We start from the raw sequence: 20,069 nt of genomic DNA, 5'->3' as shown, positions 1-20,069 counted from the left end.
GGTGCAATATAAATGCAGTAAAAGTGCAGATCATAGTTTAACACTACTAAAACTCATAGGGTCCACAGCTGAAGCTCTCTGATGGCCAAATGTTTTACCAGATTCAATTCCAAGGCTGTGTTACAAGTTGAATCCACATTCTTGAAGCCAAGGAGGTAAAGAAACTACAGCCCAGGCTGCTGCTCCTGATGTTAGATGAAAACAGGATTAGGGTTTGGTTTACAGGTCGATTTTGACCAAAAGGCTTGGGAGACTTTGAAGAAGGAAACTCTTTATTCCAAAGTAACTCAGAATTCAAAAATTCCCGTGAACCAAGGCCAATTTCTCTGCATGTAATGAAAGGACCTGGTTTACTGGTGAAATAAATCTCAAAACAACTGCTCACCTGATTTGAATCTGTCCAATCACATTCTTTAACCACCACTATTCCTCCTTTTTGATCAGGATATTTTTGGGCAGCCAGGCATTTGCTTGTCTGTAGATTGTACAGCTGCAGAGATAGAAAACAATAAAAAGATATTGTACCCAAACTTGAGGTTACAGCAAGGAAGAAAAAAAACTCAATCTAATTGAAACTTTTTGGATTAAAACATGACCTATATCAAAGTAAACACTATAATTCTTAATTAAAAGACCTTCCACTATTACTGCCCCATTATTTAAAAAGAGTTCAGTGTAGCCTCAGAGATATTCATTACACTGTAACCCCTCCAGTACACTGAAGTGCACGGGACCACGTCATTTCTGGATGGTGGAAATTTCTGGACGATGGAATGACGTTGGGATACCCAACCACAAGCATGTGAACCTGAACAAGCTGTAGATATAAATATTTACCTGAAGCATAAAACAGTGATAAAACACCATAAAAATTCTTTAACTTATCCAAATATTTTATCTTCCGTGTTTCCATCCCCAAAGTACTGTACTAAAATGATGCATTGGGTTGCTTTGGGTTTGCTCAAAAAAAAATTCCGGACAACTGGAGACGGTACAGCATATCACATTTTAACAGAAATGTACAATCAGTTCAAGTCCAAGTTATGTAATTCTCCCAAACTAACTGGGTAAGTATCAGTACAGTGATCATAGTGCCTTAGGGAAACAAAGCATGAATACATATATATTTCCCAGCCTCAATTAAGCCAACAATGGGAATGCTTTACTGAACTAATATCAGGAAATAATACGAGAACAGCGTGGTGGGAAACTACATGCACTTCATAGTAGTTGCTTGTACCGCAGCCCTGATAGATATCTGGAAACCTGACCTGTCTGTCCAGAAACAGTGTACGGTAGAAACAGCAAGAATATTCTAAACCTTGTGATAAGGCCCAGCTTGTCATTCATCTTGAGTGCTTAAATCCAGCAGGGAATAACCATATTTGTTTCTCCTCTTCATTAATTATTCTGACATAATACAAAAAATGTACATGCCAGGCAAAATGCATCTTATGGGACAAGATGGTAGTGTAATGGTAATGTTGCTGGGCCAGTAATCCAGAGGCCCAGGCTAATGTCACAGGTTCAAATCCCACCATGGTAGCTGGTGGAATTTAAATTGAACTTTAAAAAAAAATCTGGAATTGAAAGCTAGTCTCAGTCATGGTGACCATGAAGCTATCATCAATTGTTGTTAAAACCCACCTGGTTCACTAGTGTCCTTTAGGGAAGGAAATTTGCTGTCTTTACCTGGTCTGGCTTACATGTGACTCTAGACCCACAGCAATGTGGTTGACTCTTAACTCAAGGGCAATTAGGGATGGGTAACAAATGCTGGCTTTGCCAGCGATGTCCATGTCCTATGAATGTAAAATAAAAAAATTCTACATTTAAAAAATTGCTGCGATTTCATTAATGAAGGACCTGATGAGAAGACTCTCAAAAATTATTTAAAATGCAGGTGGTATCTTATGTCAACATTAATAAACACCTTCAAGGCACAAAGTAAAATAACGTCATATTTTGGCAATCTACAAGGTCAGATGCTGAACCAAAGAAGTTTCCTCAAGAGATGGACATTTGCTCAGTTTGGAACAACGGTTGATAAAATGCACCAGAACAATGGGAAAAAATGTAACGAAACAATCGTGGAAAATTATCTAGTTCTTAGTGCTATGAGAGTACATCAGCCATATTTCACAGCATCTGTCTCCAAAAGATTTAAATTCAATTTACAAGCATTGAATTAGATGATACATGAGCTGGGAGTCCTCATGGATGTATGATTTCTTCTAGGACTCAAACTGACAGCAACTATTAACTTCTCAATCTGGGGCTGTTCCCGACAACAGCATAATTCTGATAGCATTACCTTGCGTACTATGCCCATCTCTAGATAGATGTTCACTGAAGCAGTTCTGGAAATTCAGCTGGTTCCTTTTTCTTTCAACAATTCAAACACACAGAAATGGTATCATGTTCCTTCTGCACATATCGTCGAGATCAAATAATACTGGACAAATGGCAGCCATTCGTCTCAATGATCTTTGTCCATGGTCTTTAAAAGATCAACCCCAGTTAGCCCCACTCCTTAGCTCGAACCCCATACCCCTGCAGTTTTTTGAGTATTGCTGATGAAAAGAGACATGTCTGAGCTTTGCATCTTGCATTCATCAGGGGACTCAAGAACACACCAATGTAAGGGGAAGACAACAATTTATACTGTATGCGAAGAGAGTGTTGATTGGTTGGCATGTGCTGTTGCCATGGAGAATGCACCACTGATGACGACCGATAGTTAACGGCCAAGCATCGTCTGAAATTTAAACCAGGCAGCTTGACCCCGATTAGTCAAGCCTTTGTCAGCGAATGGATGTCACTTATTTTGTTTAGCTGAAACAGGTGCAGTGTACATACATGTTCTTTCTGCCTGCAAAGAACAGGGCGCTGTGCATTAATATCTGTAGCTTCCAACACGCAAATGTGCCATACCGCCAGCTCGACTGACAATCTTAAATTGGTTGTCAGCACAATTCTTAGCACATTGAGGATTATTCAGCAAAATGTTGTCCAATCGCAGAATCACATCTAATGTTGGACACTGTGTTTAGAGTTTTGCAAGCACGGACTGGTTGGGTACAGTCTGTACCCTGCCTGTTGCGTACAGTGCTGGGACATACTGTTTGATATGATCCGCCAGTCTTTGGGACATATAACCTAAATACCTAGCATCACACTGACACTGAAATTCATATACCACATTACTCATTTGTGTGATAGACAGAACGTCCTTTTGGCTCGACGGCAGCATCCTGTTAGTGGCAAATACCACTCGTGTTGCTACTGCAAAGTAGCAGTGTTGAATAGTTAGCTTCCCCTGTTGCTCAAATGTTTGAGATACCTTGCCCTTCCAGGGTAATCTGAGGTAGACTAGGCACTTTTCGGGGTCGAAACTGATGGTCTTAGGTCTGTTCGTGAGCTTGTGTGATATACAGCGCAAAATGATCTGATCAGGGTAGCCATTATCCCACAAGATGCCTTTGATGCACCCTTTTTCAGCAACAAGCTTGCATGGTGATCAAATGGCTTGGCCCTATTTACAAGGTTGCTGATAAGACCAATCTTATAGCGCGTGGAACTGTAAAAATCCCAATGTATATATTGGCCAGTGAAGGTATGCTTGCAGTAGACAGTGATAGTGAACCCCCAGCAGACTTCTCAACTAGTACATCAAGGAAGGGGAGTCCATTTGACTGCTCCATTTCAAAAGGTGAATTTGAGTGCAGAATAGAGCCCATTAAGACATGTAAGGAAATTATTATATGCAGCTGCAGATTTAAATATAGCGAACGTATCATCCACATATTGGAAAAATGTGAGGGGTAGGAAGTTAGGTGTCATTCCATTGAAGACATGTTTCTCATGGAACCCAACAAAGATGTTTGCGAGAGCTGGGCCTCAATCCTCAATGTGCTAAGAATTACACTGACGAATTTAAGATCGTCAGTCGGGCTCACTGTGGCGCATTTGAGTGTACTGGAAGCTACATATAATACACAGGGCCCTGTTCTTTACGGAGAGAAAGAACATGTACACACATTGCACCTATTTCAGCTAAACAAAATAAATGCTAGCCTTTCGCTGATTCATGCCTCAGGGCAATGCCTTGACCAATCAGCATGAAGCCATCTGGTTTAAATTTCAAACAATGCTTGGCAGTTAACTGTCAGTCACCATCAGTGGTGCATCCTCCAAGGCATGAGCACTTGTCAACCAATCAGTACTCTCTTCACATATAGCATAGATTGTCTTCCCCTATATTGGTATTCTTGCAACTGTCCTGATGAGTGAGAGACGAAGAGCTTAGTCTTTCTTTCAGCAATACTCAAGTTTTTTTTCTTCTTCAAACATTTATACAAATTCTCTTCTGAAAGCTATTGAATCTGCTCGCACCACCTTATCATTACATAAACTAGATTTCCACATGTCACTTCTTATACCAATCATTTTAAAATTGATGTCCTCTGGTCACCCTATTCACCATTCCACCAGCCTAACCATGTCCTCTTGGAGCCTACTGCTATCTTCTTCAATGTTTACTAAATTTCCAAGTTTTGTGTGATCTGCAAGTGATCTCACACTGCCAAGGCCTAGTCATTAATGTATGTGAAAAGCAGCAGGGTCCTAGTACTGAATCCTGGGCAAATACTCACGGGCTAGAATGGATTTCATTTTGATTTGAGTTTGGTATGTATTTGTTTTAATGGTTAGCTTCAGTATACACAAGCCATTAATTGTATGGGTTACTGTGGCTTGTAACTGATTGAAAGCACTACAGGTATTAACAAGCAGATGGTCCTATCAGATGTCTTCAGCCATCAATATTTGTTTTCAGTCAGTGGATTACCTCCACCCCTCGTCACCACTACAGTTGCTTAAAAGCTTCATCAGAACAGGAAGTTAGCAATACAAGGTCACTTAGTTTTTCCTGCTACAGATGCTGCATGATCTGCTGCATATTTCCAACATTTCCTGTTTTTATTTAGGTGGAATACTTTTTTTGGGGGCAGGGGGGCCAGTGTGGATAGAGAGGGGAAGGGAAAGTGTCAAAAAAAAGCTACGCACGCCCATGCATAGATCGATATAAGCTTAAGTCAGTCCAAGCTGGAAATAAACAATGCCTACAGAATGTCAGAATTACCACATATGGCTTGTAACCTAAAGTGGTGAACTAGTTAACCTGAGTAAAGGCAGAAGACATGTTGGTTTATTCTACCTAGAATTGCAGTTGGAACAGGTAGTTTAGTAGGAAATTTGGCTTCATTTGTGTACTTTTCAATCCATCTTCCACCGAGACAGAATTGAATCTATCCACTGCCACTAGAATTACCTAAAGAAGATTGGCTATTGTTACAATAATATTAGGCAACCTCAAAATGAATGTGTTCAGCCCCAGTTTCCACCATGCACTGGTCACACTGACAGCTTTTAATTTATAATATACAATGTACTTTATTGTTTAACATTTAAATGTTAGTAGGTATGTCACTGTTTTTAAACTGCGAGATTCTTTCATGGATTGTGTACATGTACCACTTTTACAGCTATAAAATCAATCACTATACTGTAGCTGATGTGGAAGGACCAGAATTGTCAAAGTCCCAGCAAAGAAAAAAGGACAGGCAAGATTCAAACCATGTGTCCATTGGGGGAAATGCAGAGCAGGAGAAGGAGTTTGTCAGAAACACTGTAGCCTTTGTCACAGTAAAATAGTTCACATCCATAATCTGCAGTATTTTACACTGAAAATACAAGGTACCAAGTGCCTGTCCCTGAACACAAGCACCCAAATCTACCTGTCAACCCTTCTTTGTAATAACCAGTTTAAGGATCATGCAGTGGTGTTCACTGAGCTGCTTGCAATATTGATTTCCTCAGATATAGTCAACATCCATTAGTTAATGAGCATTCTGCTGACAACTTTGGATGATAGCATCCATCAATTACAAAGTAACTGGAAAATATATTTAACTTCTCCACTGCAGACCTGATCCTGTTTATCGTAGGTAATTGGTATTAGATCCTGGCATGCATCTAACAATTCATTACATCCTAGCACTGAACAGTAGCATTATATCTATCCTCTCCCAATGTGCACCTGCAGCATGCATTCATCTTATTCATAAGGTCTATGAAGCCAGTACTTCCAATGCAGAACAGAAGTGATATTTCTCCTGTTAGATGAACATTCATGAGGTAGCATTCAAACAGTGCAGAACAAAAAAATACTGGAAACACAACAGCTCAGGCAGCATTTGTAGAGAGAAACAGAATTAATGTTTCCAATTAATGAAGCTTCATCAGAATATTTTGCTGAAAAAAGGTCATAGACCTAAAGTGTGACTTTGTTGCCTCTTTCCACAAACGCTGTCTGACCTGCTGAGTATTTCCAGTATTTTCTGTAGAAAACAGTTTAATGGCAGGAGGCTCACCAACACACTAACAGAATTTATCAATACCATATAAAAATACTCACTAAAGTGGAACACCAAATTTACCAGCACTGTCTCCCACACTGGTTTTTGCAACACATTCCTTTTTTTGGTACAAAAAAAAATGAGATTTTAAGTGTTTTAGATTCAACTCCTATGGTTTTGCTGGTTTAGACAATTTCTTCCCTTTATTGAAACATTTTTTCAATATGAACTGAAACTTTCTTCATTTAGTAATATATATATATATATTTTTCTTAATTAGTTCTGGTGACAAAATTACTGCTCCATTACATCAGAGGATTCAGGGTCCCAATTCCTGTTTGTGGAGGTGAACAACAATGATTATTGCAAAACAAAAATAAAATTACCTGGAAAATCTCAGCAGGTCTGGCAGCATCTGCTGAGGGGAACACAGTTAACGTTTCAAGTCCATATGACTCTTCAACAGAACCGGTCGTTACGGGCTCGAAACATTAACTGTGTTCCTCTCCGCAGATGCTGCCAGACCTGCTGAATTTTTTCAGGTATTTTTATTTTTGTTTTGGATTTCCAGCATCTGCAGTTTTTTGCTTTTATATTAATGATTATTGCAGGTTGCTGCTGACTGGTGCTTTTACTTAAACGGCATGAATCGAAAGCTAAAGGAACTGAAAAGGTGTGAAAATTAGGCCAACAATACCTCAATTGTCAAAAGGCTTAGAGAGCTTGTTTTAGCCTGAAGAACGGACAGAGCAAGCTAAAGAAAGCAACACCATTTTATGAGCCCAAAATGAACAAAGTGGTGTTTTATTTCTAACTTTTTCTTCCCTTAAACTTTGGTTAATAGTCCAAACATGCTACTTCTGGGTAAAATATAGAGGTAAGGGGAATTAGCATGTAATCTTAAAGGACTGAATTTTTTTTGTAGAACTATATTGCATCCAACCATACAGGAAGATAAATGCTAGACTGAGCACCAAACTTAGCCTGAAATATCATTACCAACCACTTCACACAGGCAAAACAAAAAAGCTACTTCAAAAAAAATATATTGAAAAAGGAAAAATATTCATTTGATTGAATATAAAAATTGTACAAGGAGGTTTTGGTTTTGAATTTAGTTACATACACAAATGTGTAAACAAATCAGTTGCAACTACATTTCAAACCTTAGGATTTTTAAACACCTGTAGGTCACTATGAGGAGTTAGTTACCATGGAAATTGTACCTAGGTCTAAAATCGGCAACTAGGAGGTAAAATACCTTCTGAGAGGCATCAATCTCTGTTGAAGATGATTCTCTCAGTAAACCTGAATGAAGTAAATTTATAAAAGTTTCTTGTTTAATAGATTTGCAACAAAGAAAAACAAGTAGATCTGGGGAAAAGGTGAAAAAGCTCCTCCCAATATGTATTCCTCAAAAAGACTTCCCATTTAGCAGATTTATATTCAGATAGAACTAGCAATGTTTCAGAGTTGACTCAATAATTGTCACCCTTCCAGTAGATTCACATCCATAAAAAAAACTAACTAGGCTTTAGCTTCATTTGCTTTAGTGCACCATTCTTCCCAGTAGACTTTATAATCCAAGCAATTCCTTTTCAATAGAAGCAAGACTTTCCATGAAGTGCACAGTTGAATTTATTATTTTTTTTAAACTGCACTGAAAGGAGGATATTTTGGTAGCTAACACACATTTAGATATGAGGAAACCAAATTTGGTACCCTAACAGGTACCAAATTTAAATAAAATTGCAAGCCTCCATTTAGGAGATACAAATGTGCAAATCTAATATTGGACAAGCCAAAAAAAAAGTGTTTTTCCACTCACCATTTTGGTTTTTTTGTGCAAATCTATTTTGCCCATTTTAAATCCTGAACAGCACTTGAAATACTAAAATGTTAAAGCAGTTCATGAAGATATTTTTCACACAAGATTAACTTCTTCCCTGTATTTATTTTTCCTCAGGTTAATCATTGAGCAAACACCAAACAAAAAAAACCAAATATCCTGGATATCTCCTCCCCTCTTTCCCCAGTTCCACTGCATTCTGCAGAAAAAAAAAATTGTACTGTATTAAGGTTGCAGGGAGCAGGAAAAAAGGGAGCCTCTGAAAATTCAAAATCTTATATACAACTTTGTGCAGGTCTGTTGAATCTTACCCTTCCTTGCTGCAGTATTTTAGATCGTTTTGGACTTTTGTTAATAAATAGTGGTTGTTGTATTTTAGCTTTTTCATTTGGTCCATTAGCATTCATCTCTGGGTAAACATTGTCCAGATACCACTTGAAAGATGTGCAGTTCAGCTTCTTTCTCAGGTTCAAACGCTCAGTAATGTCACCATAACTTTGTTTCCTCAGATCAGGTCTTAAAGATAAGTATTGTTCCTAAGAGTCAAAAGAATTTCTAGGTTTTAGAATTGAGCAAAAAAAAAATATAGTAAAAACAAGTCCAGATTAAGTGCTTTTATCCAGACTGACCTTGCTCATTTTACACCCTCCCCAAAATTTACCAACAGTAGCTACACAATGGAATTCATTTACTTGAGATTAGAGTTTGCCATAAGAACTAATGTTTCTGTAGTGCTTTATTTCTTTGTTTCTATTTGTTTATGACTTAAGGCAAAACTCTTGAGCCTCAGCTTCAGATTTACTTTCATAAAATTAGGAATCTGAAATCTTCTGGTTTCCTTCAATTCTAAAGGCTCTTGTTCACATCACAACACCAACTTTCTTATCATATGCTACAATTATTCACATTGAAAACTACATAGATAATTTTTTTTTAAAATTAGTTGCTCACAAAGATAACAATAATACAAGCATTCCATGACATCACATACAAATTCAAGGAAACTTTACAAGTGCAGGAGTTCCAGTTGAGAAGTTGTCTCCTGTGGAAAAAGCTGGGCCATAACAGCAAACATTAAGTGTGAAGTAACAAGATTCTGCTTAAGAGTTAATCTTCAGTAAAATACCTTAACCCAAGTCAAAATATGAACTCCAGCTCTACAAAACCAAGTTAATGGAAAGCTCTAGCTGGAATAAGAAAAAAAAAATCACTGCCTCAATTATCTGGACTAGGAAGCAGCCAGGCTTGATCCTAGCTAGTGACACAAACTAATCTCACCTATGACAGCAGTAAGGCTGGAACAAGTTATCCAATATTGGTTGGTTATGAAGAAGCCATAGAAGTTCCTGCTTTTAAAATTACTATACAATGATTCCTGCTAGAAATGCATGTTGGGTATGTGTCAGGTCAGCTAGTCTAGACCTATAGTGTAATCTATAGCCTCAGACATAGAAGACTTGTACAAGTTAATGGGATGATTGTTATTCATGGGAGTCAGTCAAGTAAAGCAGAGACATATTTGATAGGGGCTCAAAGATAAGATGCAAGTTAAAAAAAAAGAGCTACAGCCACAAAATGCACATACCGGCTACATTACACAATTTGAAATTTGCTGTTTAAGTGAAGTCCTACTAACATGAAAATTTTATTCCATCAACACATTCAAGTTTCCATTTAGCAGATGCTCATATACTAGTTATGGTGGTGTGGTGAATTAAACCAACATAGCCATTGTTAGCTCAGATTATGGGTGACAGGTTTTAAGAGAGAGAGGTATTCTATCAATTTGTCCCATAATTCTAATTGCAAGCAAGCGATACCTTGTACACTGAGCAAAGCTCAGTCACATGTGGTTGTTTGGTTAAACATTAGTACTGCTGGTAAGAAGCAGCCTGGGAGCAGACACTTCCTGTAGAATTTCTCATCTTATAGGATCATAAAATCTTGTCCAGACATCATGAATAGGGCATGTGATGGAAGTAGAGCAACAGCCTGTGTCAAACAGAACATTTGTTTTATCTTTTTTAAAAATATACATAACTTTAGATAGAAAGGGCAGAGTAAATTACAGATTGACGGTACTGTTAATCTGAAACCAGAGATTTCTGTCTTGAGATGTATATAAATTGACCAGTAGATCAAATAGGAAAGCTTAAAGTGCTACTCTAGCTGAAGTTCAAAATGATTGCGTTGTTTTGGGTCTCAGCAAATCAAAACATTTTGGCTGAGTGTATTTTATAAAAGCATCTTCAGTTGTGTGTCTTAAGTGCTGGAAATTTGAATGAACCATATGTTTTTCCCCTGTAATCTTTAGTTCCCTGCCTCACAAGACCTATTAAAACAGATACAAGGGATTCCATGGTCTATTGTTTGCAGACTTATCCTGGGACAAAGAATACATCATGCAGGTCAAGTAGTTTATTATAGTCTTTCATCCATCCTCATTGAGTGTCGGCCACATGTATAATCTTTCTCCACTGCCTGTCCCATAGAGGTGCCAGTCCATGTTCTGATATTATCCATCCATGACATCTTGGGTCTTCCTTTTACTACTAAGTTTACTCTTGCTAAACTTCTACTTCCCTTACCATAATGTAACTAAATCCAAAATGTTAGATTATGCTCGTGAAAATGTTATTTAACACCTTTTGATATGAGTGTGAAACTGGGGAACAATCCTCCTAGTGTCTGACTGGGAAGGTGGTGCAAGGTTTAGACTTGCAAACAGCAGCAGCCTGTGTGCTAACAGTGGATAGACTGAGTCTCCAAAGTCCCAGAAGTGTTGAGAATGTCAGGTTGTAAACAATTCTGCTTTAAAACTATCCATTTACTACCAAGATAAGGGTTGGGCACTCAAGGATAGCTAATTAGCATTTCTAAAAGAAGAGCTGGACGCAAGGCCTATGTGATTCACACTGTTAGAGATGAGCTCTGAAGATTCCAAAGTATCCCTGAAAACTCTCAGACAAGGCTAGCCTGCCAGCAATCTAGAGAGGGAATTGCTACAGGCAGAAATGTAGGTAGGAGCTCACACTCCTGATTGAAAAGACCAAATTCATGAAGTTGAAAAACAAGACTGGAAGATTTGCCGAGCTTGCGCTAGAGGAAAAGTGGTGGGTGAGCGAGAGCGATGGATGGAAGAGCCAAGAATCATCCTGGATTGGTGCTAGGAGAATTGAATGTCGATTTAAAATAAAAGGGCACAGTAAGGCATGTGTTTTTTTTTGGTTGTGCTAAAAAAAGGAATGTTCCGTTTGTGCTTTAAAGTACAAGGTGTTTAGTCAATAGTGCTTTGTCTTTTGTTACAGCAGTCTTAAAAAGATGAAAGAGTCATGTCATCCTTCATCTATTAACTGGAAGTTTGAATTTCTTTGAAAAAGTTATTGGTCTCTTTGGAGATCGTAACAAATGGAAACTCAGTCTCTGCATATTCACAGAATCTTTTTACTGCAGACAAATTTAAAACTGGGAAAGAACCCAAAAAATGGAAAGCGAGCAAGTTTATAATCTACTGCCTTTGTGTATTATATTAGCAATATGGAAAAGCACACAAACTTCCAGTTCAAAAATCTAATAAATGGATTCATTGGGTCAGTAAATCCATTTAATAAACACATTTGATTGGTCATTTCAAAAAAATAAGGGGCACTGGAGAATTAACAGACAGCACAGAATAAAGTCAACTTGGCAGTTGTCTTCACTCCTTCACATCATTATGTTGAGACTGCAAGAATCTAACCTTGGCTTATTCTACTCAAAGTGCCAGTCAGTGACATCATACATAGGAACACAGTCAGCTCACATGCAAATACTAATGACGCTCAGCTCTACTTCAGGAGCCACCAGTTTGTGTGTCAGTCTGCCCGTCCATCATCTAGTGAAAGCATCATGATCTTCTCCAGCTCATCATTGTGGTGTTCCAAACTTAGCCTCTGCCACAGCCAAACTCAACTTCAATGTCTTCTTTGGTGACATCCCATCGATCATAAATTCTAGCCTGTCCAAAATGCTGCTGGCCACTTATCTTGCACCAAGTCCTTGTTTGTCACCTATACCGCCCCCCGCCGCCCCCCCACCCCCAAACATATTAAATTGAAATTCCTTGTTCTTAAGTTTTAACCCTTCATGGCTACCCAGCAATCTCCTTTAATACTATATTGCCTCTCCACAAACACACCATTACTGACTCCCTACCCACCACTAGAACAGACCATGTTCTAGCATTCTACACCTGAACCTCTTCTCCATTCCTCAAAAACATTCAACTCACCCTTTGTAAATGCATACCTTATATTCATCCATCCATACATGAGAAAGACGCAGAGAGTTGTATGCCATGGTATCCACTCCTCCTGGTGAGCCATACGGCCTCCATTTCCGGAATATATGCCCAACACGGGAACATGGAACTATTTTCAGCTGCCCACCGCACATCCAAATCTGACCCAAACAATAAATGTTATTGTATAGAGGGGAAAGGTATTCTAACACTGAGCTTTTTAATACCAGATATTTGGAGAAGCTATACATTTTCGCAAGCAGTTTGAGTGCAAGTTACTACCAGATAAAGTAATCACTGAGTATTTATTCAGTCAACACTAACTTATAAAAATTACAGTGTACGATTAATCCACAAGTGCTTACTGATCTGACCAACAAGCAAATAAAAAAGGGGCAGAAACCCATAGAATAGAGATGTGATTTTATACAAGTCACAGATATAAATCACAACATTTAAGAATCTGTTTGTGTAATAAAAACAATTTAGATGTGAGGGGGGTAGTGAGGAAAATTACCCTAAAGGAAATTTCCAGGTTTTCCCCTCCCCAGATATCCATGCCACTGTCATACTGCCCAAGTTTATTGAAGTAATCCCGGTTCATTGCGAACAGTCCTCCTGCCATTGTAGGCGATCTGAGTGAGGGAACACAAAGAACATTCAAGCTAATCCACATTGAATCAAAATTAAACTGCAACAATCCAAAGTTTTAAATCTGCACAAAGTATTTTCCAGTTTGAGGCCTTTCCAGCAGTGAAGACAAGTTAATTTTGTAGTTTGTCATCTGGTAATCTATATACTCCTATTACAACAGTTTCTCATTTCTTTCAACTCACTCTCCCACACAAAAAAATTGAAGCAAAAATAATAGGATTGGTACTTGAATGGTTCAGTTGCTCCTTCTGGTCCATTCAGCAGCGAGACTGGCACAGGATCCCACTTGAAGTGCAGGCCCCAATTAAACCCTCCCTTCACTATTGGAGAAGAGCTGTAGATTAGTGTGTCAGCATTGATGATATCAATTAGTGGGCAGACTACAGTGCTGTGATCCTCCTTAATTGAAGTCAGGAGAGGCTGCAGCCACATCTCATTTACTTCACAGTGACTATCAATGAACACCAGCACATCACCTGCAAAATATAATGAATGGTTACATCAAAATGGAGCTTCAACAAAAGCAAATTCAGGACAACACTTCAAGTGAAACCATGAGGAGTGGAGCAGGTTCAAACTATGACAAATATAGGAAGGATGTGTGGAAAGTTATTCCCACAACCAGTGATTAGTCTATTAGGTGAATTTTTGGTGTACAATATTACAGACAAAAGAAAATCATGGGCTTACTGAAGAAACTGCTGAATGTTTTGATGTGAAGTTGGATCTTTTTTTTTTTTTACAGGGACCTAAATTAGTCCCTGTAAAAGCTGATGCAAGTGCTGGAGAATCAACCCAAGTTTTCAACTGACAGTTCCCAAAGGAACCATCAGCATAATAGGCTCCACTGGAATCCATTCAGGTGCACCGCAACTTCTGGATTGGAGTGCAAGTGGGCTCCCAGGAAGTTGCAGTGTCATTGCATCTCAATAGCAGCAAACTTCTGTTTGCTGCTATTGGGATTGCAAGATTTCAACCAATATTAATGACACCATCTGGTTTCACAGCTGATGTACAGTGGGAATAGATGGAGAGAGTGATTGAGGTTCCATAAGAAGTCATCAGAAAATATCTATTTTAGGCAAACAAGATTACTTTTCTGCATCTTGGAATACACAGGTTGCCAGGAGGGGTGGTTGAGTTCAGGATACTGATCTCATTTAAGAAACAGCCAGTTTCTATAATGAATGATTGTAGGTTAGGGAAGTGCTTCTATGCAGAAGGTGGAAGGAGCTAGCTTAAAATGAGCAGAATGATCTTTTCTTACTTGGATGGTGTGATTCAAGGCCCCTCATCCAAATCTCAGAATTTTTAAATCACAGGAGGCTTTTTTCCAGGTAATTCTGTTTTTGTTTTGGACTTCCAGCTTCCGCAGTAGCTTTTAGCTTTTTGTTTTTATCTCCGTTTAATTGACTGTCACCTCTCTTCAAGAAATGCCCTCCCTGAAGAAGTACTGCTCTGTTCTCCGACAGGATTTCCGCCTGTCTCTTCTGCCCTGTTCACCTTCATTGCTTTCCATTTCTTTCCTGGTGTTTGACAAGGTGTTTACTAAAACCCGCTTTTAGATAATATCACCACCTTCAACACCTCTTTGATCCTTTTGTCTGTGACATCTTTTGATTATCTGCTCCTATCACTGCTTGCTTATCCCTACAACCACCCCACCCTCAACTTCTCTCTCCCCCCGCCCCCCACCTTAGACCAGCTTATATTTCACCTCTCTCCTAACTATACTTCAGTTCTGCCGAAGGGTCATGAGGACTCGAAACGTCAACTGTTTTCTTCTCCACCGATGCTGCCAGACCTGCTGAGTTTTTCCAGGTAATTCTGTTTTTGTTTTTTATTCACCCCATATGTCTGCACTAGCTCTCTGAACAAGCATTTCACCTAGTGCCATTCTCCTGTCTTCTCCCCATACTTATCCTGCACATAAAAGCAATCTAATTCCCTCTTAAATGCCTCGATTGAACCTTCCTCCACCACATTTGCAGGCAGTGCATTCCAAGACCGTAACCACTTGCTGTGTGAAAAAAAAAATTCTCATATCCTTAGTGCTTTTACCAATTACCTTAAATTTGTGCCCTCTGGTTCTCCATCCTTCCGCAAATGGGAACCTCTAAACAAGCTTATTTCTACCAACTGCATAATATTAGTGTTGTTTATAAGATAAAAACTTTTGGATTGTATAACCTAAGCAAAGTAAAAAAGAAACAACCAAATTAAAAAGCCAAAAGAAAAATGTCATGAATTCTAAACAAAAGACTGTCTGACTAACTCTATCAATGTGCTAAAAGGGTCACCCAAAACAAAAAAACGGTTATTTCCAAGTTCTACAAAGCTCCACATCCCCCTTCTCCAGTTTGACCAAGAAAAAAAAACCCATCACTTAGAATATAAAACGTAGGCCAAACTAAAGCTAAAGAAAGATGAAGCCGAAGCTGGTACCTGTTGCATGAGACGATCCAACCATTCTGCCACGTATTAAACCTTCTCGCATTACATTCCTTATTAGTTTCACTTTTTTAAGTTGGTTGTTGTCAATGTACTTCTCCAGCTCATCTTTCAACTCAACTGAAAAAATGGAAACAAAGTATCAGTTTGGGAGGGGGGTGGTTAAAAAGGAGGGGAAAAATTATCTAGCTACAAGTACCATTTTCACCGGCTGGGAGGGGTTTCAGTAACTAAACATTTAACGTGGATTTTACAAGACCGGGGTAGGATATACAAAATCAACGTCATGCTGACTATCATTTATTTTGATGTTTTGATAGTACCCAGCAAGGGACAAAATAAAAGATCATATCCTTACAAAAAAGGGGACATAAGCAAAAGATGGGGAAAAATGAACATTTACTCACTGAAGTCACTTCTGTCATCCACTAGGATAATTTCATGCAATAGGTATGCAGGAGTGCGATCCAGGATGCTGTGAACTGTCCGAAGCAATGCCGATAATGCTTCATTATAAAAGCAGATAATGACGCTAGCAAATGGTAAAGCGACAGGGTAGTTCTTTTCTTTACATCTATGAAAAAACAGCTTATAATCAAACCATAACATCTTTCCCAGTATTCACTTGAATGTTTTGTTACAAAAAAAAAAGCACTACTAGTTTTATTCAAGTTCCAATTTTCTAATGTAAATGCAATCATGCATCAACATAGAAACCCCTGGACATTTCTGTATCTGTAAAATAGCAAATTAAACTTAAGTGCATCTGTACAGTTTTAATTTTGCAAAAGATGTCTAATCTGCAAAGAATTCAAGGGAAATCAGAAGACTTTATAAAAACCAGTCACTCAGCTAAATCTCCTACTCCCCAATCACTGGTCCTGTGAAGATTCCTCACATCTAAGCTAACGGCAACAACTTCAACTTTCAGCAGGTGACCTGCTCCTTAACCTCACTAAAATGAGTGAGTCAGCAACCAAGCACAACAATAGGGCAAGATGACTTCGCCCTCCCTCCAGGATATACAGAGCATCTGATTTTTAATATTTAATTTCTCTAACAAATCAGTATTTTAAAAATATGCTCTCTTGCACCAAGGACAACTCAATGCAGGGTTTACTTTAGGCATTTCATTAAAACAAAATGCAGAACTTGCTTTGGGTCTCTGGTATCAGGAATATCCCGATGGTAACCCAAGCGATTACTGATGAGCATGTTGAAAGCATGTTTCTGGTATCCCATATCCCGAACTTCCTGATCAGCTTCATTGAAAATCCTTCCTGAAAAGAAAGGTTTGAATTTACTAGTGTTGCTAAAATCCAGAGAAAATATCACATTGCATTTCATACCTAGCATATTTAAAGACTAAACTCAGATATAATCCGATGTGAATGTTGCAATTTGCTCCTGTTCTTAAAATATATGGGCATCATTATAAAGCTTAACTCACCAGGAAACAGTTAAAAGGACACCAACATTCAACCTTAAAGCATACATCCTGACCATCACAATCTTCTTGCCACCACATACTGCTACTGCACGCAGGCCACTGCTTTTCATTGCTTCAGGAAGTCACTATACATCCAAGCTGATACCAAAGATCATTTGCACATTCCAAAAGGATCAGCCTCTGAGCATGTCCAACGCTAAAATTAGTTGAATTGGGTTTGTTCCATGACCTACAATAGCTTCCCTCCACCAGTGGTTCCCATTGTCCATGAAAAATACTTCAAGTATGAGAAATGGGCTCATTTACACAATTCTCTTTACTTTGCATGAAACGTCCAAGCGTTTAATATAAACAATACGAGCTTACGCTTAAGACAATAAAACAAAACTGGGATGTGACAAAATGGTCCGTTATTGGATTAGATTGTAGAAATGAAGATCGTTCACTATTCAAAGAATTCAAAGAAAGAAAAAGGTCACTCACCAAGTTCAGGAGACAATTCCATTTTCTTTAATTCTTTATTAATGGGTTTCACAAACTGAACACCAGGTTTCTGAAATTCAGGAAGCCATTTAGGACTATGTGTTATTGGAGGCTGGAATTTCTGCACAACTCCTGGATTCCCCTGGAAGGGCACATTACTGAAAGTATATCTTTCCCAATTTAAATTGAAGTAGATGAAAAGGAGAAATGTCCAAATCAATGAAGAAAAAAGGCATCCATAGCAGAAATAGTGGAACCTGATGCTACCCATGATACTACTAGCATTGTCAGAGGCCCATTCTTGTCACTCTGAAAAAGGGGGAAAAAAATTGGTCACTCAATGAATTAGTCAGCACTGTCACATCCACTGATAAATATGCAAAAAGAAGCTACAGTAATATATCCAAAATCTTCATGTAAACAAAAAAAAACTATCAGCAGAGGGGCTTTTGTTGATCAAGCAATGGGATTGGAGGAGCTAGGATTGTTATCCCCAAGGCAAAGAAACTTAACAGGAGATGCCACAGGTGTTCAAAATGTAAGTGTTTTGCTGGAGCAAAGAAAGAGTTTCTCATAGCAGAAGGGTCAGTAACTAGAGGACAAAGATTTAATGTAATGGCAGGGGGGTTGCAAACAGATGAGGGGGGGAAAATATGCCTCCCCCACCCCCAGCAAATTTGAATGCACTGCAAAAGATAACTCCTTGAAGGGGGAAAAAATTGCAGGATTGTGGGGAAGGTCTCTATGACTATGCATCCACCAAATTCCTTCTCAAACTGCATCATTTCCTACCTGCCGAAAAGATGACATACATCTATTTTGTTAATGCTGTACCAGAGCAAATAATCATACACTAATTATACTCAAAAATTCAAGTCTCCCCAATACAATGCACGAAGTTATTCTTGAACCAGCAGGACAACATCAGCATAATATTTACTTAATTCCCTAAACCTTGCAGGCCTGTTTAAACACAGCTGATTACAGCACTGTAAAGCCCACCCATACCTCCATACCCACCCATCCTGCCACAAATGAAAGCATGGATCAGAGAGGAAAAGGGGGCGGCTAAAAAGAGTAGGAAGACTGACAGACCGAAAACCCACTTTACAATACATTGAAAGAATGTTCAAAATTCTACACGGAGAACGAAAAAAAATTCACTGGCAAGAGCCAACACAAAACTCAGCAGCAATGAGGGGAAAGTTGACAGCTGAAGTTAAAGAGACCGTGCGGGGGGGGGTTGGGGGGGGGGGAAGAAAGAACGTGCAATATTAATCAGCCATGTCTGGGCAGTCTGCCTACATACACTCAAAATTGAGCAGCAGGTTATTTACCCTACACAGCCGCCCAGCACGCACTGGCTCTCCAGCCGGCCGCGCTCCGCCTTTTATACTGACCGGGGGGGGCGGGGAATTGAGGCGCTGCGCAGGCGCGGGCCCCCAACGGCATCCGCTCGCGCCGCCTGCCTGCCTGCCCGCCCGCGCGACGCCATTCACTGCATGCTGCAGAATTTCAGCAGGCAGAGCTCCCTCCGACAATCAATGCTCCCCGAGCTCACCTCAGTTAATGGGGCCGGATCCGCCAACCGCAGCAAACAAATCGTTCGGTTGGGTGATTTTCTTTTCCCGCTCCTGTGGCACTGTTCGCGGGAGACAGCTGTCAATAAACCAGTGCATTCTGGGTGGGCGGGGCGAGCGGTCGGTGATTGACAGTCGCTTAGGGCGGTGGGTTGGGTGTGAGTTCGATGATTGACATTCGCTTGGGGCGGCCGTAAACTAGATGATTGACACTGGAGGCGAGGGAGCTCGGCGATTGACAGTCGCCTGGGGTGGGGCGAAAGCTCGGCGTTTGACATACGCCTGGGGCGGGGCTAAAGCTCGGTGATTGACAGTCGCCTGGGGCGGGGCGAAAGCTGGGTGATTGACAGTCGCCTGGGGCGGGGCGAAAGCTGGGTGAATGATAGTCGCCTGGGGCGGTGCGAGAGCTGAGTGATTGACAGTCGCCTGGGGCGGGGCGAGAGCTGGGTGATTGACAGGCGCCTGGGGCGGGGTTCCCGCGCTATGTCACCCATTTACTGGGGCCCCAGAGCAACGCTGCAAGCACAGATTTGGCAACCAGTCGCTTCTGCTGATTCAAAACTACACCCTCGGTAGGATTTTTAGTTCGGCAGGCCTGGGAGCAGCCAAGCTTTCCTTGCCCAGTGCTGCCGGTGTGGGCGCGGGGGCAGGAGGAGGGCGTGCAATCACTGAAAGCCCCCTGAAGGCACAGAGCTGCTCCATCATTTTCACGTGGTCCATCTCTGACACTTCCCTTCCCTTCCTTGACCTCTCTGTCTCAATTTCTGGTGATAGACTGTCCACCAATATCCATTACAAGCCTACCGACTCCCACAGCTACCTCGACTACAGCTCCTCACACCCCGCTTCCTGTAAGGACTCCATCCCATTCTCTCAGTTCCTTCGCCTCCGTCGCACCTGTTCT

At 40.0% G+C, this 20,069-nt stretch overlaps 1 protein-coding gene across 3 annotated transcripts in view; it reads right to left on the bottom strand.

Moving 5' to 3' along the window:
- Positions 1 to 19,279, bottom strand: part of LOC144693329 (polypeptide N-acetylgalactosaminyltransferase 11-like) — a 39,702-nt gene extending 20,423 nt beyond the window's left edge. For 2 of the 3 annotated variants that reach the window (XM_078563136.1, XM_078563134.1), the window contains exons 1-10: positions 19,147 to 19,279; positions 17,586 to 17,894; positions 16,809 to 16,932; positions 16,060 to 16,226; positions 15,647 to 15,772; positions 13,428 to 13,677; positions 13,065 to 13,182; positions 12,556 to 12,708; positions 8,580 to 8,804; positions 386 to 490 (exon numbers count right to left, since the gene is read on the bottom strand). In XM_078563136.1, coding sequence (XP_078419262.1) covers positions 386 to 490; positions 8,580 to 8,804; positions 12,556 to 12,708; positions 13,065 to 13,182; positions 13,428 to 13,677; positions 15,647 to 15,772; positions 16,060 to 16,226; positions 16,809 to 16,932; positions 17,586 to 17,856 — 1,539 coding nt within the window. In that variant the 5' untranslated portion in view covers positions 17,857 to 17,894; positions 19,147 to 19,279. Of the gene's footprint in view, positions 1 to 385; positions 491 to 8,579; positions 8,805 to 12,555; positions 12,709 to 13,064; positions 13,183 to 13,427; positions 13,678 to 15,646; positions 15,773 to 16,059; positions 16,227 to 16,808; positions 16,933 to 17,585; positions 17,895 to 18,397; positions 18,419 to 19,146 lie in introns of those variants that run through there. The other variant, XM_078563135.1, reaches the window with a different exon arrangement.
- Positions 19,280 to 20,069: the final 790 nt, after the last annotated feature.

Source organism: Cetorhinus maximus, chromosome 18, assembly GCF_964194155.1.
Source record: "Cetorhinus maximus chromosome 18, sCetMax3.hap1.1, whole genome shotgun sequence".
NCBI classification, from domain to species: Eukaryota; Metazoa; Chordata; class Chondrichthyes; order Lamniformes; family Cetorhinidae; genus Cetorhinus; species Cetorhinus maximus.
The sequence above is the reverse complement of the archived record's forward strand: the minus strand, read 5'-3'. Positions and strand labels throughout refer to the sequence as shown.